Consider the following 25,895-nt stretch of genomic DNA (forward strand, 5'->3'; position numbering starts at 1 on the left):
CAGGGATTCCATCCTGACGTATTTGGGACTGCCATCCCCGATTATGTTTCACAAAGGAGCCTTCATCCTACTCTTTTAGCTTTCCATTGGCAGGCTGAAAAACTTTTCACCTCCAGTCCCCCCCAAGTACCCTGTGGCTGAGCTCTCTCACATGGATCATGCCTGTCAAAAATCGTTGTCAATGTAACAGGAAATAAAGGGGATGCTGATATCTCTAAGGAACAATCTCTGCCACCAGAGGTTGGGGTTGGAGTCACTGCTTCCCCCTCCCTGCCACGCACGCTTCAGGCAGATGGCATTCGTTTATCATACAGACACATCTGGCCATGTCAAATGAGAACAAAACCAACTGTAGTTAGAGAAAAGAAACTGCAAATGCTTTTCAATTTTATTCTTACTGGGAAGGTAGTGGCATCCTGACATGTCACATCATCCAATGAAAACTGACAGGGACTTTATCAAGGCTCCTAGCTCACCTAGCATTTATGGTACTAAGTCTTGCAGTCATCTTGGCTTGGCGGTAGTGTTTTGTTCAGCCTGCAGACATGGCATTCCCAATTCCAGACAGTTTTGCCGGGTCACGACCAAAATAACTGGCACTAACAGAAAGGGAAAGTAATCAGATGTGAAACTCAGGGACCCTGTGATGAGCAATGTGTCAGGCTGGCACTGCACAGTATTTGTACAGACCAGTCAGAAATGGGTATTACAAACAGAGCTGGAAAATTAGAACAGTTAAAAACATGACCAAGTGCTTTTGATAGGTTTCCCAGAAAAGAAAGTCTGTTCAGAAATAAATGTAACAACTTCAACTCCCCCCCAACCCAAAATAAAATGCATCTAGTGATCTTTAAATCAACTTTTCCCTTGGATAAATATATTTGAAATGGTTGTACAGTTCACAGTGGCATAAAGTTCTCTGATTGCTTGAGTGCTTGAAAATATCTCATCAGTAAAAAAATACCAGAGCTGGGGGAGGAAAACCCTCTCTCTGAATTCTGCACATGGGCAAATGCACAGGTTTTGGCAGGCATCAGGTCATCGGATCCATGGGAAACCAGCAGCATCACAGGACTGCAGATCACAAGTCAGGCGACGGAGGATAAGAAGAATAGTAAGGCCCATTTTCCTGCAACGAGAACAGAACGAGCAGTTGAACAAAAGTCTTCCCCAATACATGTGGTGCAACGGGTGACGACACAGAGGCAGAAATAAACAGGTACCCCTGGCTTCGTCTTCCACAAGTACAGTGACGGCCACAATTCACCCAGGAGAGGACTGTGCTGGCAATCTGGCAAAAACTGGTTTTTGCCTCTGTTTTAAGCAAAAAGTGCAGGTTAAAATTTTGCCATTAAGCTGAGCTGTGATGCAAGGAAAGCCACAAATGCTAGCATAGCCGGTCACTTGACAGAAGTTGCTTACACAGACACACAGCTCTAGTCATTACTTTGTAGTTACAGCACACCCCTCTTTGGAATGATTTGGCCAAAGCAAGCCATATTCATTCTGCCATTTGGTTAGAGACCTGGGATGGAGAAGGGAAGAGGAGGAGGAGGGACCAACACAAAGGCAAGGCACCCTTCTATGGTTCCATTTTTCCCCACTGCTTCCCCACCCCCTCACCCTTTCCTGCACGCTTGTCGATACATGGGACAGGAAAGAATAAACACAGATAGTATTTCTTTTTACAGTCAGTGTAAGGTATATATCAGGTATATAATGTGAATTTTATCTTATCCACAGGCTTTTAGTGTGTTGTGTTATAGTTCTTGGCTGAAGAAAAGTTGTCTGCCTTTTACACGCATAGCAGACTGCTCTATTGGGAGAGCAGCCTGCTTCTTAGCCAAGCCCTCTGGTTTGACTGACGTAGAAAGAAAAATAATCATTAAGAAAATACTTCCTCACAGGAGAGCAACCAGAATTTCCAGGAACCCTCCCTTTCTTCTCCCCATTTCTAAGATGTGGAAGTCAGCCCCTTTAAAGCTCTTGCAGAGCAGAACGGGAGAAGCGTAAGAACTACACTTTGGAGCAAAGACGGATGCTTGCAACATGCAACCACTTACCCTGGCATCATACTCGAGGACAAAAGGGGGGAGATCAATCTGTTCCGGGGGTATGGCTGTGAATAACTGCTGAAGGCTTTCCACATAGTGGATTTTGTCCTTTAGCCCTGAGACCGTAAAGGTTGTGAAAAACCATGCTGAGACCTGAAATAAACCCCAACAAAAACAAATTAAGATGGTGCTGTTTCAAAACTTTCAAGTTCAACAGAATACTGCAGTTAAACAGGCTTGATTTAAGCTTGAAACACTAATAGCATGACAGTAATACAAGGTCAGGAAGCACGCACCGCTGACTGCTAGCAACCACTGTCTCCAGAGTTCTGAAGCTGGTGCTTTCTGACTTCACATGCACTCCTTCCCAGCTGCCACTTTAAGGTCCCTTTCCACTGTACAAGAGTGACAGCTGTGTTCTGCTAGTTGCCTTCAAAAAACCATTAGTGTAGTGGCACATCTTCACGTCCAGTTTAGCCAGCTCAGAATACAACCTATTGGATTCTATATCTGACAGAAGCATTTTCAACCCTCTGCCTTCAAGTTTTCACAGACTGGATCCATGGCAATCCTCCACTTTGGGGGAGAGAGGTTTTTCAACTGTTCAGCGATCCCATTGAAACTGCTCTGCTTTGGGTTGGCTAGTGAGAATGTCCTTCTGTTTTATCACACTTCTTATCAAAGCCTTATCAACTTATTCTACAGGATTTTACTTCAAGTATTCACACCTCTGTCTCTTTTAAACAGGATAAGGAATTTTTGTTTTGCAAAGGCCAATAAGACACCATTTATACCTCTGCAAGTTACTAAATATTCCTTCCTGTTTAGATTGACTGCAGAAGCTTTTACTTTTCAACACCCCTTCTCCAAAATTAAGCATTATATCACTTTTTTATTTCTTATCTAGTTTTTCCTGGCAGACTGAAGGGAAAGAAAAAAACAACCCACCAAGTGTTCTACAGGTCGCAAATGCTCCCATAAGGGACCATTTACATTGTTCTGGGCAACCAGCTCTTGCTGACCCTGCTTGAGCAGCGGGGCTGGACCAGATGACTTCTAGAGGTCCCCTTCCAATCTTGAGCATTCTGTGGTTGTTTGATAGTTGTGCTTTGACTGCAATAAGTTAACAGAAAAGAAGCAACACCACAAGAAAAGCCTTGAGGGAAGTGGGAGTTTCAAATAAGCTAAAACACTAGGTCAATAAAAATGATTTACCCAAATGCAACATTTAAAGAAAAAGTTGATGCCCAAAACCTGTCCTGGAATATCTGCGCTACCTCCTCAAAACAGCCTATTTTCATGAGAAAGGCACAACAAAAGAGACAAGGAGGTAAAGAACAGGACAGAACATTAAGATTGGCTCGTTATTTTAAGGGCAGAATTAGAGATTTACGTTACTGGAAAGCAGGGAGACAGTTTATTACCGGCCTCCATTACTTACTGTGTTTTTCTAAGAAGACCTCTTATGAGTGACACTGGGTGACAGTTTGATGAGTGAAAAATACCCTCTCAATCCTGTACCAAAGTAGCATGCATTCCAAGGCACATTATGAATGATAATCACTAAATATTAATTGCTATGGATGTTTAACACATACAACAGTCCAATAGGGAATATTTTTGCAGCCATTATGAAAACTGTTTTTGGGGAAAGCACACCCCCCCTCACCCCCAAGTATACCAGCCACTGCAGTTTGACACATCTTCAGCAACAGAGAAAAAAGGGAGGGGGCAGAAGCCTTGCTAAAGAATTCTTCTCCTATCTCTATTCTTGATAATCACAGGTTATAGAAACAGCAAGATGACAGCACCCATTTATTGGTAAAAGGACATGGAGCTTTAAATGAAACCAAGTCCTTATTAATGCACTGAAAGCAAAATAAGTTATACCAGAGCAGTAAAAAAAAAGTTAAGAATCTAGACATCTGAAATTTTCCTTTATTTTTCTTGTTCTGCAGTTCATAATCTGAATAAAAGGCTATCAAAGTCACTCTGTCAAGCTAGAAAACCACAGTGTTAAAGTACCAGATGTCTTTCCCCCCAAAAAACCCAGCACCACCACAGATGCAGTGTATCACCAATCTCTTAGTTAGGTCATTCCCCAAAGAGAAATTTGCTAAAAATCTAGAAAATTTTACTACACTTGGAAGGATCTTGCATAGAAAAAGCTGTAAGCTATTTGCAACAACCTTTATATTGGCATCTGATCCCCAGAAACTGCTTTTATGACTGTTACAGAAAAACAAGACAAAAATTGTTCATGATAAATACAAAGACTACCATGATTAGGAATATCTGGTTTGATTATTCATGTATGTTTCTGTTTTGAAACATTCTTGATTCGCAGCCAAGTTACTATATTTATAAACCCAGACTTTCTCTGGGTGAGACTGTTTCAGATGCAGCCACCAAGCTTTGTTTGGAGCGCTCTCAGAAGAGGGGAGCTGAGAAGATTCACACAAAATTGCCCCCCAAAAGCCCTTTACTTATGTATCAGCAGCTATAGCAATAATAAGCAGAAGTACATTCACATGCAAGAGGAAGGAACTTGTGGCAGCACTTCAAGGGTATCTTAATCGAAGGCTTGCTGGTGAAGCGTGCATTGCTGCCAGCCTAAAAAGCTAATGGTGCCTATGCTGCAATCTTGCAAAAATGCAAAGAACAGTTACATTTCAGCAGCACAAGAGAAGTTCTTCCCAGATCACAAGAACGCTCACATCAAAGCATGAATAAAGGCAGGATCAGTATCCAAAAACGGGCCATGCAGTGACACACCCTGCTTCAGTTACTCTGGGTTTTAGGGTAACTGCTGAACCCTCCTCCCTGCATACCAAACCCCACGTACTCTAGACAGGCAATTATCCTCAGAATATACATAATTTTTAAAGTTTCATATCTAGAAACCAAAGCAAGAATCATGGTTGGCACCACGAAGTACATTAAGAACTATGCTTGTTTTCTAGGGGCACATGAGTTTCTAAAAGACATGATGAAAACCTCTTGATCCTTTTCAGCCCAGAAATGAACAAAGCAACTCTAACAGATGGCCACCATCCTCTGTGCCAGGATTCAATACTGCTGTAAAACAGACAATTTGTATCTGAGGTTTAAGAGCGAGGTGTATGTAACAAGGATGATGCATTTGGGAAGCTGCGTGAATGCAGAAGCCTTCCTCCTGCATTTGAGACATGGGGTATTTTCCACTACTTCTAGGGAAGTCAGTCAATGCTCCAAATGGGAGGACAAATGTGCCAAACATTTCTGAAGATATTTGAGGCTTCTGAGCTAGTAATCTTCCATGGGGACAACAGCCCTGAAAACAGCCAAAAAAGGAGGGGAGAGACAAATCATTCCCTCTTAAGCAGCCATCTTCACCGCCAGGACTTTCTGCTGCACATTCCCCACCGTGTTTCACAAGCTGATAGTCTCTGCAACAGCCAGCAGCAATCCCACTTGCCCTTCAGTTAGAGAAAAGGCTTGGCAGAAAAACACTGACACACATCCTCTTTTGCCTCCAGCTGTGCTGCTAGAATAGCATACAAACCAATTCCACTCCCAGCAAGTGGGAGAACTCTCCATCTCTCACCCGCCTTGCTTCCCACCAACTATCTGCTTGCCCCACAGATCTGTTGAGTGCCGCTGCAGTTCTCAAAGGGACAGAGAACATGGTAACAGACTGGTGAACGCGAGTCCTCATCCTACAACAAAAAAACCCCGTTTCTCAACCAAGTAGAAATGCAGGAAGAGAGGAGAGGGATAAAGTGCTGCTGAGAATTTAAAACACTAGTACTTCTAGCTTCAGCTTCCACTCAGCTTTGTGACCACAGTAATGTTTGATGCCAGCTCCTAAGTATCCTGACAGGAACTGGAAGGTATGCTGTTGGGAAGCCTCAGCTTCATCTGTATAAAACCAGGGAAGCTCCGAGTCTCACGGTGTCCCAGCTGTGCGCACGCAAAGAAAGGACTCTTTGGAAATTTAGCAAAGAAATTCTTGTTGAACATGTGCAAACAGATGTTTTTTTCCAGGCGTATAATTTCCTCAGATTTGATCAATGTCAGCAAAAAGCAGAGTAAACACAGAGGTTAATCTGATGTGAACGCAGAGGACCACATTTCCAACTGTTTTAACAGGACTAACAATTTTAGGAAGGGCCGCTGCTGACACTTAGTTCATCTGAAGTACTCATACCGCTGCAATACGAGTAGTGTGTATGAAGTACAGAGGGGAGCAAGCTCCGTCTTTTGTTACCCCACACAGACCATAGCCAAGGGTAACACCTTACTGCCTGATGAGCTCAGTTTTCCATCTCCTAAAGGCTTAACAGGATTTTTCTGCACTCCATCACAACAGCATTCTTCCTATCTTCCTTTGCTACTCTACACTCTATAATACCAAATAACCTCGGGGCTGCTTGACGCACTGTCCTCTGCCCACACCAGGGCAACTCTTAAGCAATACACAGCACCGATGCAATACCTCTTGTGGGGAAAGAAGAGGTGAAACATCCAGGAAATGAACCACACAAAAAAAAAATTCCCCACAGTTTTTGGTCATGGTTTGTCACCCTGCCAACCAGACAGCAGGGAAAAGGACAAAATGTTTCTCTTTGGAAGAAACAAGATCCAAAGCTTCCATCTCTCTCTGTTAAGAGCACAGGCAAAACAGGGCACAGACAGCTGCGCTGCACTGGGGTGCAGCTTATCACTAATTTTGGAAGACTACAGCTAGATCAAAAACAGGGATGAACTTCAAACTCTGACCGTGGATCCAGATGATACTGCCTAATTTTGGAAGTCTTCTATATATCTCCATGTTCCTCATACTACAGTCTTACATGCTGCTCTGCCAACACCCGAAATATACTTTTCTTTTGTACTGTTTACCTCACCTTTGAACGAAATGTTGGGTGGACAAAATACAGTGCCTTCAAGTTCCTCTTGTACCTGGTTTAGAGAAAGAAAAAAAAGTCTTTAAAAGTGACTTCTAATTAAGCTCATCTACACAACCCAATTGCCAAAACATAGATGATTTTGCTTAAATGCCTGTGATGTAATTTTATAGAGTTAGATCTAACACAAGGGCAGATACCAGAAAAGTAAGTGTAAGAGCGTGGGAGGGTGGGTGGGTTGGAGCAGAATGATTATTTTTCAGATAAAGACAACATAGACAACATAGCCTGCAGTCTTCTATGCGGACAGTGAAAATTATGGACAAATTATGACTGCCAATGTTTCCCAAGCCTCTTCCCTCACAACAGCAACACACTTTTAACAAAGCCAGGCTCCAGAAGCTCCACCTCTAGATAAGAGATAGACAATACACCCAGTACATCCCTCTAAGAGCTCCAGAAGGCAGACTGCAGAGGACAGAACTTCCTGGTTTAATAGATGGTTTTATGAAGGAAAGAAAACATATCTTCCTTCTTCCTGCCTTTGTTATGTATTTAGGTCTTTGCTCCAGCAAAACTCTTTTATAAATAAATCGGAAACCAGATACAGGGAACGACATACATTTCCGTAGCACGGAGGAAGACCAGAAAGGGTCTCCTATTGACACTCACTTGGCATCAACAACATCGTAGAGTTTCTTCAAGAAATTAGAGTCTAGTTGATTGTAATCATTTGTGAGCGTATGGAAGTACACCAGGACATATTCCTTCACTGCAATATGATCCATGACGTGGATGAAATACAGAAGAGCCTGAGACAGAAAAATGAAATTTATATTTGCAAAGAATTCTTTCACAGTTGCATCACATCTTAATATGCTTCCTTTAATTCATTCATAAATCAGGAGTCATGAGCTGGGTGGCATTATGTTTCAGCTACAAATGCAAGGTGAACATTCCAAGCCTTCAACTTGACTGTAGTAACTTAGATGTCTTTTTTTGTCTAGCTGACCTCACAGATGGAGATAAATTCTTGCTGTTTCCATGAAAAACAAATTTGACTCATTACATTTCACTCTTCATGTCTTGGCTGTTATAGAAACAGGGCAAATCTGTCTCTTCTTGAGATGAAAAAAAAAAAAAAAAGCGAGCCACGTTAGGTCTGTTTTTCTAAAAATAGCACAGTTCCTCCTCTAAAAAGCCACCCCCAAAACCCACACACAAACCTTTATAAGAGAATACAAATTTATCTGCCTGTAAAAGAGATTAAATAGAAACTATTTACGTCTTCTACAGCTAAAGTTTCTAGCAGTTATAATCAGATTCCTGAACATTCATATTCAACATACACAATAGTTTTACAAAGCGTTACCTTTTCCATGTCTATCAACGTTACAGGGATATTCCTTCCAACCACCACCATCACTGTGCGGCCACAGTTATCTACACCTACAAAAGAAAGAGAAGTATGTCTACACTTCTCTCAGTCATGCCAGGTTTTGAAGTTGGTCCCTTTTAAAACAGGGAAAACCAACCAGAGCTCAGAATTTTTGCAATGCATATGGTTTCCATCTTAAAAACAAAGGAAATACACTTAAGTTATGGTTCTCACTATACCAGTGGCTATTCTGATCCAAAAAAGGGTGCGTCACATCCGAGAAACTTAAGGACTGCAATTTTATGTTGCCCGAGTACTCCGCATTTACCCAAATCTCAAGTAATAACATTACTTTTATTAAAAAAAACCCAACAAAACAACCAACCTTCACTTGCAGTTCTACCACCAATGCAAACCTCTTCTTAGAAACCAACCAATCTAATGCAGATTCCCAGAGCACACTTTACTGACCTCCTGCAGCCCACAGAGCCTTGACTAAGGCAAACAAAAGAATTTAAAATTGCAGTTACTGAGCACAGCCTCAGCATTTGCACAAAGATCAAGGTAAGTATCTGAATTTTCAGGAGGCCAAAGTTATCAGGCAAAATGCTGAACAGACTTTCTCTGCAGAAACACAGCCATGGTTTTGAGACCCTGACTACTCGCCTGTTTCTTCCTGTCATGGTGCAAAGCAGCTATACGCCACTGGGACTATGGCAAGTTTTTACGTTCAAGTATGATGCTATCTAAAGAGTAAAAGTGAACTAAAGAGTACAGGTTCCCCATTTCTGCTTCCTAGGCTGCAAGGACCTTGCAGCTATGTTCTTCCACTGAACTCTCCACTGCGTTGTTGAATCTCTTCCTAATCTCCCCATGTACTGAACAAAGAAGTTGCAAGATGTGCTGCCCCTGGCACTCGGCCCTTAGTACCAGGAGACACACACAGAGGAGGGCAACGCATACTAACCCCAGGGAAATAAAGCAAGCCGCTTTCTTCAGGAAAGCTGTATCAAAAGTTGCTTTGGGAACTGCTTATTCTCTACAGTAATCACCTGAAAACAACATTCATTTCTTTGTAACAAAAGGTGGCGACAATTTAGAACAAAAGGAGAACTCTCTCATACACAGTACCTTAGCATTGGCTTAATTTATCAGTACTGATTCACATCTAAAGCTACAGACAATTCAGGACATGCACCTATCCTCAGACTGTTAGAGCAGAGCAGTTTGGGAGTTTACCACAGTGTCTTTCAAAGCCAATCAAGAGAGGATTCCTGCTTTACTGCAGAGATGTTGCCTAGTTCTTGGCCAGGCTTCTAGCTTGATAACATGGCTTACTGTATGCTCAGGTCTAAAAAAAATACTGTATCTTTATTTTTTATTTTTGCTTTAAAACAATATACATCAGTTGTTGGTAGCCTGAGCTTACCTGTCTGGTACAAGGCTTTCAGAGAAGCAATATCAGAGAGGTCTTCAGCTCTTGCCTGACACAGCCAGCGATTGTAACTAGAAAGTTAAAAACATCTGGTCAGAACTGATCCCCCTTCAGATTAGCATTAGAAGCCTGAAGACATACATGGGAAGGGAAGGACAAAACAAGCTCTTTATGACTGAGCCCTCTCTCTAGTATTGTGGATTTCTGACCTATGAAGCAACTATCAAGTTATTAAAGAAAGAAGAGGGTGGGGAAATTTGAATCTCTTAGTTACATATCTAGTGATTTTCACCAGTGCAATGAATACGCACCAACTAGTAACTACAGTGGCATTGCATTTGGGCTAAAAAGATTGGAGAGATTTTCCATTTAAATACTTCAGTATCAGTGTTTAAAAAAAATACAAAAGAAAGAAAATGTATTTGAAAAGTCCGTAAGTCAAACATAACTATGTAGCAACAACCATTACATACAGATTTCCCCACCCCTCCATTAAACGGTGAACAAATTAGTGATTCATCTGACAAAAGAAGCCAGGCACCATGCCTCAAGAGGACTCCAGCATGGAATTGGCTTCTAAGAAAGTGATCATGCACGTTAAGAATGAGCAGGGGGAAGGAGGAAAAAAAGAAAAAAAAGAAAAAAAAAAAAAGGAGAAAAGCTTCGGCATTAATTTATTTTTCTTTCTGTTTTGAAAGACTGAATAGAAACGTTTTGCTATCTGCCCAGAGCCTCAGGAGCATGCGGGCAGTACTGAAAGCAGGTGATCCCTGTACAAAAAGCAGTGACAAAACAGTGACATCTCGTGGCACAGAGGTAAGGCACGGCCGGACGCACTGGGAATGCCAGTGGGTTCACCACTAGCTTCCCTTCTCTTACTGCCCCTTCCCTTCTCCCTTCAGGCCAAAACCGCTACAGCAGGTTTTATCTGTATTTCCTTGCCAGAAGATTAGGCTTTACAGATAACAAAACCATCATAACGGTTGGTCCTCTGAACAGCTAAAACACACAACATTCAAGCAGACAAGGAAATTCTCACTTCCTCTGATGCTGTTTTTGCAGCGCTGCCTCTGACAACTGTCCCTGAAGGATGAGGCGTCTCTGTTTATCAACATCTCCCTCCATGCGGGCAAAAGCATGGGAACCAATGAAAGACAAATCTGCCTCCAGACCCTCTTCATCTGAAGCATCTGCAGTAGAAACAAAGGGTAGCGTAAGATGTTCAAGCTGCACACAAGACAGCAATGCTGCTGAGGAACTGGAGTGTATCTCAGGGATCCAACCCAGTCATCACACTACAAACTAACCCAGAAAACCCACAGCACACCACGATACGACAGATTATAGTTTGTGATAACTACAGACTCCCTTAAAATGTTGATTTGCCTGGAAAGTAACTGGGCAGGTCCTAGTCATCGGCTTGTAACAAAGGGGTGACTGCTAACTCTTGAAAAACAAGGTCTGGAGAGAGTGGCTTGGGCTTTACAGTTGTTCTACTTGTCATGGGGAAAAATAAGTATGCAGAGGGACAGATGCTGCAGCTTTATTCAGTTTAGAAGCGCGTGGTAGAAAGGACTCGCTTTTTATATCATTGACACTGACTGAACAGATCCTGTAGAGCTGGTGGTAAAATGAGTTTAGTATTTAGTATTTATAGTATTGTTTACAACACAACTGCGTGATGAAATAGAAAAGCACAGGCTCGCTTGCTGGCGACAATACCAGAATGCTCCACTACATTTGATGTCATCAAGGAACATGGCTAAGGCTTCCAGCATTACCTCTCTGGGCAATCTGGATGGGAACAGTGTTTCCCAGTTTTAACGTAACATGCTATAGTAGCAATGGGACAAAGGCACGGGATTCTGATATACCCCTTCGCTCCTACATGTGCAAACCCTGTAATTTCACAAACTATTCAGTAGTGATTGAATGCCTCCCACTGACCAACCACAGCTGCAAACACCACTCTAACCAGCAACATGGACAGGGAGAAGAAAAAAAGAAAAAAAACAAAAAGAGAAGAGACTGGAGTCTGATCAGCAGGAGTATGTTTATCAGGTATCAAACCGTGAACTGTAAAATTAAGTTGTCTGTACCCTCACTGCATAATCAGCCTTACCCCAACTGGCCATGCTAAAGTAGAAAACCTTTGAAACCCTTACCAGGTTATCTGCCTTTGATGGTTTAGGGGTTCACAAAGAAATGTAAAACTTTCACAGTGCTGCTTAATGAATAAGGCAGAATGTGCCAGCTACGACCACTTATACGTTAAATCATCTTGCCACATGTATCTCACCTCCTCAACCCTGACGTCTAGGCAACCTTTTTGCAAGGAGACTTCTTCCACTGAGCTTTGACAGACGTTTCCCAAACATTGATCTCTGGGCTGACCTAGCTCTTCTATCTTTTAGGGGGTTTCTTCTTGTTTTCATTGAGCATCTACTAGTTTGATGTACACGCTGTCCCAACAGAATCTTATCATTTGAGACAACATTTGCTAATAGTTAAGCAACACTTGGCTAATATACAAGATAGGTTATTGACAATAATGCCTTTTTAAGTTAGGGGCTGCACAAGATTCTGCAAACAAACTGCAAAGGTCCTAAGCACTTTGAGAATGGGAATGCCATTTGCAACGGGAATGAACTACGCTTCCCCCAAGAAAGAAAAAGACAGAACAGCTCTACTGCATCCTCTAACCACAACACAAAGTGGCAGAAAGACGTAGTTACTGCTGGGGAACACATGAAGGCAATGAGGCAGCCTGACAGCCGCCTTCCTTAGGCGAGGTGCGGTAGGAGCCCAGCGCTCCGCTTCTCACATGCCTTGTCTGGCTTTCCATTGACTTTCACACACTTCTGCCAAAGTTCAGTTAAGAACTCACCATCCGGCACACCCGGCTTTTCAGTGATCCTGATCTGCCGCTCTGGTACTACAGGCTCCCCTTCTGCATTGCCAATATCTGCAGGGAGGTAAGGCAAGGATTGTATCTCTTCTTCCAACGATCTTGGAAAATACAGAGGCAGCAACTTCTGGTAAGTGGCCTACAAATAAGAAAAATGCGTGAAGGGTCCATCACGCATCCTTGCTTTTCAGTTAAGTAACGCTTGCCCTTGTAGCAGGGACCTTCTCAGCGGTTTAGAGGCAAACTACCACTTGCCTCAATGGCTTATTTTGGGCTGCTACCTGGCAATAAAGGTGTGTAACCTTGATAAACGTTAACTTTTTTTTTTTTTTTGCCACACTGGTAAATGACCTTAAGAGGACTCTGCTTTAACCTTCCTGAACTCAGGTAGATCGCAGACTTCAGCTTTGTAACTAAGTTAGAATATGCATGGGTGACAGACTTCAGTGAAGGTTGCTTTTATATCAAAATGCACCACTACACAGATCACCTTTGGTGATCTGACTGGGAAAAAAGAAAAAGCAACCACCAAAAGAAACTCTCCCCACCTGGAGGAAAACAGTGAAAAATCTCTACTGAACACTGTAATAGCTCATGTGTTCTCTCCAACCGATTAATGGTTTTAGACCCCTTATCCAGATGCCACAGAATCTAGCACAATGGGGTGTTCTGCCCAGGAACTGCCATTAGCAAGTCTGATATACAAAAGAAGTCAATATTCAAACTGCCAGCATCCATCTGCACACAGATCATTAAATGTCAAACTTCTTATTTCAACAAGCCAGCCAGCAACGTTCAAGATGCTCGCAGGTGATCTGCGGGCATGCTAAACTGGCCCTTTTAAAGCACAAGGGAAGCAGCGCTGTGTAAGGAGGAAATCTTGTACTAAGAATTTCCTTTCTGGCTGGCAGATTCCATCCAGCACAACTGCATGTTATAACCTCTAGTACTGGCTGCAATTCACGGCTCAGAAATACAGAAGCCAGAATTAGAAAGATTCTGAACATGCCCATAGTGATTGCCAAGGGCATAAACAGCACTGGAAAAGGTGCTATGCTAGCAGGAGACAGAAGGATGCTGTAGGACCAAAAGCCTGTATGATCTGAAGGGGAAATCCGAGTCCAGCTCTAGAAAGGAGCTAATTACTGCTGCAGAAAAGATCAAACAGGCCCATGAATTTTGGTGGAATGAATATCAAGGAGATACCTCTTCAAGCTCGGAGACTGCAAACACCACCTTCTCCAGAGTCTCTCCATGAATCTCCAGGAACCTTCTAACTGTGCCTGCAAGAAAGAAGAATAAATGTACTTTGCAAAAACAGGAGAGGAAATTTAAATGCACAACTGCAAGTGAGGGAGTTGGAATACAGAATAGAGACACATCCCTCCCCTCACACAAAACAGCTTCACGGGCTGTACGCAAGTGTGGATTAAGTGGCAGTTTAACACACCAAATGGCTTGCTGGCCATACTGGCAGTTCCATCTCCACTCTCTGTCGCTGCTCACTCTAGAGATGGATACAAAATGAGAAAAAATTTCTCTCTGATTTTAGTTTGCTAATTATTCCTCAGTCTGTGGAATGCGATTCTATGGCCCTGCAAAATTAAGCCAAATCCCTCCCCCTTAGAGTCTGTGCAAGCTGCCAAAACCAGGCAATCCTAGAACAAGTCATTGTGCCTTAAGTTATCAGGAAAGCAAGATGATAAGCAGCTATAGCAGAAGCTGGTATAAGACAGAGTCCGTCACACAAAACCTCTGGAGTCAACTATGCCAAAGCGGCATATAAAAACTGTATTTATAAATCATTAGAGAAACTGTTTCCTCTGTTACTTTCTTCTGACTCCCCCAAATCTCTAGCAAATCCAGGGACACAGTGAAGTTCCCAAGCAATTGCAGCTGAGGGGAAAGAAAATGTTTTGTAACCAAGCTCCCCGTCAGACACATCCTTGTACAGATGAGGTCCTTGAGCTGCAATAATCTTGACACATATCAGGATTTTCAAGTGCTTCCCTGTCAGGCTGCCAAGGGAGAAAGTGTCCAAAGCAATAAGTTGGTCTAGCAGTATTTTATCAAGTAGCATACAGCCCTAAAGGGACAACAGACGACAGCAATAAGGAAGTGTACTCTGCAGAGAATGCATTAGCGTCAGTTCTTCAAGAAAGAGCAGAGGGGGGGAAAAAACCAAACTATTTTCAAATATTTCCTGTACAGAAATTCACATAAAAAGCAACACTACTTTATGGGAGAAATGCAGTTGTGTGGTTCCACAGCAAACAGTTTCCTGAACCTATGCGAGCAGATGTTTTCAGATCTCTCACTCAACAGGCAGATAGCAGAGAAAACAGCAGACTAATCTGTTTCTCCAGTGTCAGCATCTCTGCTGAACAGAGGGCAAGAAAGATTTCCTCAGCCAGCTTGCACAGCAAGAGGAAAACCCACTCCCTCCATCTGCAACAACCTCCCTGTGGTGCAAGAGCACCATGCAGGAGGGTCCAGGGACTGGGTGGTGGTGGTAGAAAGCAGATGGGAGCAGGCCAAGAGAAATGCAAAAGTCAAAAGAGAAAAGGGAAAAGTAAGAACCAGGCAGGTATATAATATTCTTCTCAGGGCACTTTCCTATTTCTAAGTATTTTCAGCCTAGGAAATATTCAGATTTGGTTTTAGTAGCCTTCATTTTTTTCTTTAATACAGTTTCCTTTTGAAGCCCCCCAGATTTGAAAACTTTTAGCATCTACAATGCTTTTTGGTAAGAAGGTTCATAAAACAAATAGTGTAAGCACTTGTTTGTTCTGAACCTGATTCATAGTAGCGTTGTTTAAAGGTTCTTGTTTTGGGAGACAGCGAACAGCTGATTCCTACCCACGATCTCCACGCCACTCGAGTTTATAGACATCTATCACATTCCCTTCAACTTCAGCATATTCCAGTCTGAAAAAGACTTTAGCTCACTTAGCTATTGCTTGCCTTTCTCCATTCTTGCTGACCTCTTCAACTTCTAGTTCTAGTGCATCCTTTTTGAATGTGCAGCTTTAAAGGGTGGACAAACCACAGATTTCTAGCATAACGTTCTTAATTTTGTTGTGTCTTACTCCAACTGCTGTTATGAACTCCAGTGAGCTGTTGTTTTCATGGAACTATGATAATCTCAAGATTTTGCTCCTTAGGTTAGGCCATCATTTTGCATGTGAAGGCAGAAGCACACAGGAGTGGGTCAGTGGGGGAAGAATATCACTTCACAGTTGGATATGCTGATGACACTAAAATGGCAGATGACATTCACTTGAGGCCCATCTCCAGCTATTCGACAGTACGGCCTCATCTTTGCTATTCTGAACACTTTTCTATTACCAGCAAACTCTTTCACCTCACTGTTCAGCATCTTTTCCAGGTTAATTAATGTATTGAATATATTCCAGCACAGATTCCCATAGATCTTTACTGATGACTTCTCAACAGAGAAAGGATCATTTGTTTTTATCATCCACTTCCTGATCAACCAGAGGCAGCCTTGCCTTTTTACAGGCTCCAACAAACCACAGCCCCCTAAAAAAAGGGTTTCCCCATATTAACAGCAGTCTGAGGCAAGCGATCTGCTGAGTAATGCCATCCAGTTTGTGTCACATCCCAGCAAACTTACGCAGTGCTATGTGGGTTGCATCCTCCAAGGGGTAGCATCTTTTCAGAGAGTTAATAACACAAAATCCTACGGAGCACATTGCCTGCTCCCTGAAATCCAGAAAAAGAGAAACAAATGAATAGACGGTCAGGTGAGAACAAACGTTTGCCAGTAGGGTAGATAACATTAGCACTTTTTTTCCTGCCTTTATGCAGCAGTGACCCTCTTTTAGGTTTGTGCAGAGGGATTCTCTTCTAGTAAGATGTACACATACCACCATCAGGCAGAAGAGGGAACCATTAATGATTCCACACTGTTTCCTCTTAGTTTTGTTCTCAGATTTCTCCTTCTACTTCAGCCACATTGTTCCTGCAGTTTCTCATATCCTGAATGAAGAAGTTCTTACCTCAGGCTCCTTGCAATCCTTTCCAAAATATTTTTCCTCCTGTACAGATTTGACAGTGAGGAGAAGGAGGGGAAAATGAGGTGCGCTCTATTGCAAACACTCTCCCGTTCCTCCACCTGACCTATCACTTGTTTTGTTAGAGGTCTGGACACAGACCAAGGTGGCTTACTCAGTCCTAGGCATGGTTGGAAATCACTGGTATAAAGCAATACAGTAAGATCTGCAAGGTGCTTCCAGCAGAGCACCAGATTTTTAGAAGAGTAAAACAGATGCGTTGCCAACAGTCACCAGAGGAGTCTGAGCAACCTCAGAGCTGGCAGACTATTTTACAAGCATCAAAAGTTACTCTAGAAAATAGGTTGACTGAAAAGCATTCAGAATCCATTGAGCAGAATTATTGAAGTTTTAAAATTGTTTTTACCATGCTTCAATCCAGGCCTGACTTTGCTTGTTGCTTCTGAGGCAGAACAAACCGGCACGTACTAGAAACCTTAGCTTTGATCTTACGAAACAGTTGCTATTGCCCTCCAACGCAGTCCAGGCTTGGAAGAACTGATCTTCCCAACCTTAAGAAATTGTTAAGTATATTTTATGACATTGCTGTTATTCAGGTACTTTTTGTGACTGTTACCATTACAATAGCTGTCACAGGAAAACAACAGACTACAGGAAAGAACACAGAAAAAACAGAAAGAAAAAAAACCCTGTTAGCTAAGAGGAAACAGAAAATACCACAGATGAAAGAGGGAAAACTACAAACCCATCTGCAGCAACTGTGGATTTAGAAAGAACTTTGCACCTTGACTCAGAACTTTAGATGATTGTTGTATGAAGGCAGAGGCCAAGCATGTGAATGGATACAGCAGTCGGATCCGCCTGCGGCTACGTCCACATGGCCGCAGAGACACATGAAGCTGCTGCTTGAGCAAGCTCATTTAAAGCTTTTCGTGGCACAGAACCCAATGCAGTTATCACTGCTGGGCTCCTCAGAGTAACTGAATGCTGCGCAGCTCCAATTTCAAGACTCGAACCAGCTCAGATCTCTCTGCACATTCAATCTACACCACCGACACAGGCAACAAAAAGCATGAAGTATACCACGAGGCCACTCAGGTTCTCACGCCCTTAACCAAATCCAGTAACCATCAGAAGATATTCACAGACATTCGGCCTCTGTGCAGACCCGAGTGTCTAGGGCAGACACACCACGGACGGCAAACCCTGACGTAAGTGGCCGTGTGCTTACTTGGCGAGCTGCAGGACATTGCGGTAACAGCTGTACAGGGAGCTCTCGGCTGCTGTGCGATACCGGCTTTTGTATTTGGGTCCCACTGTGTGAATGATGAAACGTGCAGCCAAATTAAATCCTTTGGTGAGTTTAGCCTCACCTGTCCTGCACCCTGAAAAAAATAGACACAAGGAAAAATGCCAATGTCATGATAAGAAAGCTGGAAATATTCAAGCCCTTGACTTCTTCCAGTCAGACAACTCCATACATAGAAGTCATCAAATTTATATCCCATATAAAGTCATTTACACATCAAATACTAAGGATAGCATTCGATCTCATAACAGCTGCTTAGCATCACCTAGTCAGGTTGAGGTGACAGCTGTGCTCCATCTCTCAATTTTAAAACTATGCATGTAAGGACAAACCAGAAAATGCTAGAAATGCTGCCTTAACAGCAGTGCTTACTATGCCACATACAGAGCCAAAGGCAGCAATGATTTAACTATATGCAGAGAACAGATGCACAAATATGCCATACAACCAGCAATAAAAAGTCCTTCTGAATTTAATAACTTGGCTTGGGGAGATTGCTTTTCGGATAAAAGGGCTAGAAGTCTCCTTCAACCCATCAGCTTTGACAAAGCTATTCAAAACAAACACATCAAGCACTTGCTCCACCTGTGCTCCCAGAACAAGGTACCTTGCTTTGTTTTGCAAGTTTCTTCGTGTTCACAAGGCAAAAGTATGATTCTCATGGAGACCATACTTTCTTGACAGACTAGATACCTAGTCTCAAGGCAAGGAAGCTCAAGCGACACATTTAATTGTTCCATCCACAGCACCCTCCAGTTGCACACTCCAGGATCATCTACTGTACGCCAGCATACCTCACATCTTTACCTCTTTTTAGTTTTGACTGCTCTTTGGCTATCCCCTGCAAGTTACTCATACTTAATTCCTGTAATTTTTCACAAGAGAAATCAGTTTGTCTTACAAACTTACAAACCCTCGATGACATCCGTAGGCCTATTCCCTTCAGTTTGTCAATGCATTTCTGATAATGAAAAATCCAGGAACAGCTGTTGTGTTTGAAGACTGTTTTTAGTTCAGCACCTGGACAAACAGCCTGCTAACCCTCCCCTTCTTCACCCAAATCTAGCCCGCTCCAGTTCTGGACGGCTGAAGAAGTACTTCTAGTCTTCCCCTACGCTCAAAGACAAGTATTTTCTCCCTTCTTCCTTCTGCATGTACAGCTGCACTGCAGCTTTCTGATCTGGCTGAAAACTAGTATTTTCACTGGATTAGCTTTCAACCTGATCTTTGAGGTTGCTAGTGCCCACAAAATGGAATGCGACAGGAACGAGTGGCTGCAACCACCCTTCTGGCAACAGCACTGCAGTAGCCTGGCTTAAGTCAATCGTGAAGCTGCCCACCGAGTAGCAGTGTTCACCTCTCCTACTCTGTTGTTTGTGGTGCTCAGGCGGGCTATCAGCATGCACGAAAGCGTATTTTATGGCAAGAAACATTCCAGGTTGAGGATCTCTCTTGCTCAAAACTTTAAGCACGTCCTTTTAGTGGCAACACGTTGCCTTTCAGCGAACATCTTATACACTTTTTAATCCAATAAATCACATCATTAGCTTCTGTAGACTTCCACCTTGGTTTTATTGGGTTAATCAGAAGGACTACAACAGCACACTAAAACTAAGCACACTATTCTGAATTACTGCATATCCTCTAAGATGCCTCAGCTCAAGAGAGTAACTAAATAAGCACAGTATGGAAAAAGCAGAAGCTAAACCCAAAGCACTTAATGCATCAGGTATCAAGTTACTTTCTTCCTCCCTGGTCCGCCCAAGCCACACAACTTGAAAATAGCAAGCAAAGGCCTGCAGGAAAAATGGTCTCGTGAAAAAGAATGAAGGAATTTTGACTGAGGTATAGTTGTGAATTCAGCAGAGAAACTAATAAATTCAGACCATCAGTAATCTCTAACTGCACTTATATCACACTTTGTACTTCCCAATGCCTTCTGCCCGGAGATCTCTACGAAATTTATAAAACTAAAATGAGCAGCAAATATTATATCTATTTTAAGAAACAGGGTGAGGTAAGCTAGTAGAGAGAGCTGCACAAATCAAAGTCTGTGGCAAAAGTGAGAACAAAGTCAAGATCTTATTTTTTATCCCATGATATTTCAAACATTAGAACAACTTCTCTGCAAGTTTAAAACTGAGAGTCTGAATCCTCCATATAAAGTATGCAGTGGAGAAAAAGTCTCACTGGAGCAGGAAGACTACTGTGCGTTGCTGTTACAGAAGGTCTTTATTAGTCTGCAACAAGTATGTGTTGATAGGCAAGCATGTATCAATAGCACGTAATTTGCAAGCTTGCATCCTTGGCTGTAGTATTTCTGTTTTAATGAAAACTACACACTGTTCCTATGAATGCGTAAGTTAGCTGAGCCTTAAAGAAAGCAGGCCTTTGAAATGTCAGCACATCACATGCTTTAAGATCATGATTTTTCTTGGGAGTCTATGAAATATGAATACATACCAAGGAGTAGGAATAAAGCTGGAGAGAACTAACTGAAGATCACCACTGATCCCATTTCACAGCTTTAGAGCAAAGACCATGCATTTTCATGTTTTCAGCAAGAACATTCTGCTAGAAAAGAATTTCAATGGGAAAGCATGCAAAAGGAGGCAGAGGTGACGAAAGAATCAAACTAATTTCCTAACTGCACTCACTTCCACTTCTGCTACTGTGACAAACACATTAAAGATGCACAAAAGCCAAAGCTGTAATCCAGCCTCTCCTTCCTCTCCCACCCAAACCGCCAGTAGTGCATCAAAGAACTGATTTTCAAAAAGCTTTTATTACAAGGCTAAAAGGAAACTGTCATGTATAGGCAGTCATGAACCTGCAGAATGTGTTATGGAGGGAAGACATCAGCGTCTTCACAGGGGTAGAGAATGCAAAACTACATCTATCTCAGCATGGTAAAAGGGAACGTAAGAAGCTAAGCCCAACTTTCACAAATAATTCCCTACAGAGCTGACAGGTCTCAAATGTTAAGTATGCCTTGAAACATTGTCCCTCTCCACCTCACAGTGCACAGAAGGAACCCAAGTTTATTTTAGAAGAGTTCTGGTGTACATAGCAGGGTCCTAACTATTTTATAACATCTGCTGTATTTTGAACCCAAAGGACACGCTGAGTTTTCCCTCTCCTATGAAACGGTCACTCTTCCTCTGGTTTTACATCCAGGTTACTCACAAAAAGCAAGTTGAATCAGCAAAACATGATTTTATAAAAACAGGATGTCTATTAAATTGCAGTTTAAGCTACTGAGAGTTTTCATTAGAAATACTGTGGTTCTTCTACCTGTTTTGTTACTACGTAAGGAGAGCGCGCTGTTAGGCAAGAGTGAGCAGTACTACTCAAGGATCACTTTGGTCTCAAAATTCAGCTCAGTACCACAGGTATTAGAAAAGTGAATTTTCACCTGCAAACTGTATTAGATTTCTGTATGACCCTGGACAACTATAAACACTTTGCTCCTCACACAGAAGAGGGAAACTCCTCTTTTCAACTAACAGGCACTGGGAATAAAGCTGAGTATTTGTAAATCTCATCACCAGCCATAAACTCTGTTAATAAGAACTCAGGTAAAGCAAACCTCATCCATTTCCAGAGCAGCCTTCCATTAGGGATGGTCTTGTAACTTTATTAGAAAGTAATCTGTTGTGCAGAAAAGGCAAATGAACTGAACAATTTAAGTAGTCACTAAGTCTATTGCAGTGTTTTATCAATCCATCTATTATTGCCATTGTTTCCTGAAGGACTGTGTGCATATATTAATATCCTGACAGAGGATACACAAAGTGTATATTAGAACCCATTTAATTTCTGCAATGGTGAACTTCAGTTCCTGTCTTCCACAGTATATATACACACTGAACAGGGTAAGAGCAAAATCTGACTATGTACAAGGCTGGTCCCTTGAGTAAAAGCTCTGATAAGCTAACCACCCAGAGTGGCTTCAGGTAACAATGGGATTTACTGTATCACAACTCAAGGGCTCAGCAACTCTAGTATCTGCCCCAGGTTTTTAATGATCTGTACCCTGAACGACAAAACCAGGAGAGGCTAGATTGTCATGTGTTTCCTCCATCTATTTCACATTAACACCAGACGTTGGGGGAAGGGGATGAAAAAAAACCAAACAACAACAGACCAGTGCTATGCCTTGATTTTAGTGTATGTCCAAATCCTCATGCTTTGTACTATGCAAGGACAGTAGATTTCAGTAAGATAAAAACATCTCCAGCCACTTACCTTTGAGCTTCTGGAGTTCATCCCTCAGGTCAGGCCCGGCGTGCATGAATATACTTTCAGATACTGGGTTCTTATCAGTGAGAGACTCATTACTGGTGTTTACTATGGCTGTGCAGTTCAGTAACGCTACATCTCCTTTCCTGAGGAAACAAGGAAACCGTTTATTGTGGGCTAAATGTAAGATGAAGCAATCATTGTCAAGTAAGTGCTGACAGGCAAGGAAATGCCAAGTTAAAGGACGAGCATTAACAGCGCTCCAGTGCCCGCAGAGGGTAGTGTACCCTGACATGCTCACCATGCAGAATCATCCTTTGCCTCTAACTGATGAAGAAAGACTGCAAGCAACCTGTCATTTCCTTAAACGCTCCCTGCCTCAACAGAAACTTAGTGATGTATGTAAAAAAGGCAGTGCTGCAGTTTTATGTAGGGCAGTTTAACTAGCAGAACATGCAAAGCAGCGTGTTAAACTGATGGAGTGTAACACGTTCCAGAAACCCCATGTATTCTCTCTTGGAGATAAGAGGACAGTCCTTGTGGCACGTTACTTTCAAAACTTGAATAATTTTTTCAATGTACTTTTCTTGGTTTGCACACATGCTACCCAGGGCACCTTACTGCTGCTGCTTTTCCTCAGACCCCTGAGGATCTGGAGCGACACTGCAGCTAGACAAGCCTTTGCTGCTTTTGTTCCAGCACTGTGAACCGCAATTTGATCATGACCATTCTGCTGTTCAAGGCTCAGACATGCAGAAGATAAACAAAGCAGAGATGCACGAGAGTCAATGGAGTAGCAGAACTCTGACCTGCTTTTTGTCACTGAAGCAGCCATTAGGGATTTGGGGATTAAAGAGCATAGGAAGGGAAATAAAGACTCCCATGCACAGGGAGAGATTCAAGTAACAGTTGAAACTGCACATATTTATTACACCCAAGCCCAAGTCGTAAGAGATGTTTAACCTTTTACTTCTCTCTTTCTTTACTTAATCAGGTTCAGGAAATCCATGAACAGTCCCATTTCCTGCACGTATTAACCAGAAAGAGGTTCAAGGCCGACCCCTGAATCTGTGTCCCTGAGAAATCCTTCTCTCTTCACACTGATTAACAAAGAGCTACTCATCTAGAGAGCAGGTTCAAGTATCTGAGTTATAGGAAAGAAAAACTGATGGAGTAAGTTCACCTCAGCACACGGTACTTTATCAATAGATTCTGGCATAAAAATGTAGAGACAGAATACAGAACAGAGAGGGGGTGCAGGAGAGAGCCCAAAGCAAGCCATGAGAACCACATGAAAGAAATAAATACCAGAAAAGTGAAAGATTAAAGCCAGCAAAGAAAGAAAAAAGCTAGTATACAGCAAGTATATTTAAAAAAAAATTAAACAGTTGTATCAAAGTACTGTATTTGGTTTTGATATTTAGCGTACAGTATGACAGCAGGAAATGCACTCCAGTCTGCTGCATCAAGAAATGCCTACAAACGTGCTGTTTATAACCTACGGTGGAGCAAAATCTCAGACTTGCAGATTTACAGCAAACAAAAAGATTCTTTTCTTCCCAGAGAGGGGTTAAAGACTTTATTCTAAAGCAAGTGATCATTACATGAGGCAATCGGATCCTGCAGTACACAGAAGTGACGACAAGCCAGTGTGACCAGAGCCACATGGAACTTACCATAAGATTATTTTTGCATTTATGTCCTTCCTGTATGGAAAAGGTGATCTAACATCAACTTGAGCTTTTTCAACAGGATTTTGGTGAGAGTACAGCTGCTTAGCCTCATAGGCATCAGTCCAGCCTGGCAGACTGTCAACATCCACAAATTGGGAAGGAGCACCCAAGGGATCCATGGAATGGAAACAACAACTCCTTTCCTCTGCTAGCTTGTCACACTCCAATTCTCACTGGAGTCTTCCAGGTGCTTTAAAGGAAGAAAATCAAACCAGGTCACCAGCTGTTCACTGAAAGTGACTCCCACAGAGCCAGACCTTTCACCAGACTGCAATGCAATTACAGCTAGCAGAAAACAGAAACACGTTTCCCACTCAGCTGCTCCTTCCTCCTCTTTTGTTACCTGTATGCAAAAAGGCAGTGCAAATACTCACACTAAAGACAAACTTTTCCAACAGTGCAAAGTGAAAACACCTGCTCTATTAAATTGGCCCAACTGGCTTGTGATTCTCACATTTTGAAAATGCTGAAAACAAATTCCCAAGTGTAGAAAGGACCTCAGTCTTTCTGGAAATTATTTCTTTATCTAAACAAACAGCAAGTTTGTAGCAGGGTATGTATAATCTATCCCTGCAAAGATTTAGGTCTAGCCCTGGGTCATACCTTTTAAAAAAAATCAATCAAAAAATGCAAAAGCAAAAGAAAATACACAGTGTCCCAAATCACTACAACCCCAAAACCCCTAAACACCCCCCCCCCAACAAACAAACCAATGAAAACTTCCTCCCTCCCCCCAAATCGCACAACCCTTACGGTTCAGTGAATTCTGAAGCTGTGCAAATAAGACTTAGAGTTGCACAGTTCTCACAGTCATGCACTCAGGCATGAAACGCCTTCACTCAAATAGGTTTTGCAAGAAAGAGAGCGAAGCTGTAAAATTAGAATGCTGCCCCAATGAACCTGCAGGTTGAATTCTGCCATCCGATTTTTTTTTTTTTTAAAAAAAGGCTGAGATGACACTGGTTGCTAGATTAAGACCCAAACTTGCCAAAACATACTTTTTAACTGCTAGCACGTTACACCTAGGCTACTACATTTTCACTGTAGCTACTAAACTGTACTAGTAAATTAAGCTAGCACAAATACATGCACGGGTGATTCCAGTTCACCACATATACATCTATTATTTAACCTTTTTCACAGGTTCATTACTGATAATTTTGAAGAGACAGCATCCCCAAGTGGTAATTCTGAAACATGGATTATGAAGTATTTTCATTAGCTAGAAAAATAATCCAAAAGAAACAACCAAACACCCGAACTCAAGCTGAGGGGTGATAACGGCTGACGCCAGGACACTGGCAGCCAGGAGAGTGCCCAGGTAAGGTTTCTGCCCTGGAGTGCTGGGAGAAAGCGAAGAGCAAGAAGGCAGGATGGGCAGAACGGCTACAGCTCAGAGCTCACCCCCAGCGCTGCCCTGCCGCTGGGAAAGCGCCAGCAACCGGGGCCCGGGGGGGAGCGCAGGGGGCAGGCGGGGAAGGGGCGCGCTGTTCCCGGGTACTGCCCCCCCCAGCCCGGGGGGTGCCAGGCTCCGGGGGCGGCACAAAGCGCTGCGAGCGGCGGCCCCGGCGCCCCCCGGCGGGGTGCGACACCCTGCCCGTGAGGGACGGCGCTGCCCCCCCCTCCAGCCCCCGCCGCTGGGCCGCGCCCCCCCGGGGCCAGGCCGGCCAGCGCCCCCGCTGCCGCCCACCCCGGCTCCGCCCGGCCCGCGAACCGCCGGCAGCGGCGGCGCCTCCCCCCGCGGACCGGCCGCTCGGTAACTCACGGGCAGCCCGCACCGCCGCCAGCCCCGCCCGCCCGGAGGGTCTCGATCGGCGCCGGTTTAGCGACATCACCCAGAAAAGCGGCGCGACCGCAGCGCGCTTCCGCTTCCGGACTGCATCACCTCACTTCCGGTGAGGCGCACTTCC

General features: G+C 43.1%; 1 protein-coding gene across 2 annotated transcripts; it reads right to left on the reverse strand.

Moving 5' to 3' along the window:
- Positions 1 to 355: 355 nt before the first annotated feature.
- Positions 356 to 25,884, reverse strand: GDAP2 (ganglioside induced differentiation associated protein 2). Of its 2 annotated transcripts, XM_055807154.1 has the most exons (15): positions 25,751 to 25,866; positions 25,242 to 25,328; positions 23,929 to 24,175; positions 22,259 to 22,398; positions 17,933 to 18,086; positions 16,302 to 16,390; positions 13,871 to 13,947; positions 12,644 to 12,803; positions 10,796 to 10,946; positions 9,751 to 9,827; positions 8,316 to 8,392; positions 7,616 to 7,755; positions 6,944 to 6,998; positions 2,064 to 2,207; positions 356 to 1,129 (listed from the first exon to the last, which is right to left on the reverse strand). In XM_055807154.1, exons 3-15 carry the CDS (start codon positions 24,102 to 24,104, stop codon positions 1,082 to 1,084), a joined length of 1,488 nt encoding a protein of 495 aa, XP_055663129.1. In that variant the 5' UTR covers positions 24,105 to 24,175; positions 25,242 to 25,328; positions 25,751 to 25,866; the 3' UTR covers positions 356 to 1,081. The 2 variants fall into 2 exon arrangements, with proteins under 2 accessions (XP_055663129.1, XP_055663128.1); XM_055807153.1 differs by lacking the exon at positions 25,242 to 25,328 and having other exon boundaries at positions 25,751 to 25,884.
- Between the last annotated feature and the right edge of the window lie 11 nt (positions 25,885 to 25,895).

The sequence above is a fragment of the Falco peregrinus genome, chromosome 6 (assembly GCF_023634155.1).
Source record: "Falco peregrinus isolate bFalPer1 chromosome 6, bFalPer1.pri, whole genome shotgun sequence".
Classification (NCBI taxonomy): Eukaryota; Metazoa; Chordata; class Aves; order Falconiformes; family Falconidae; genus Falco; species Falco peregrinus.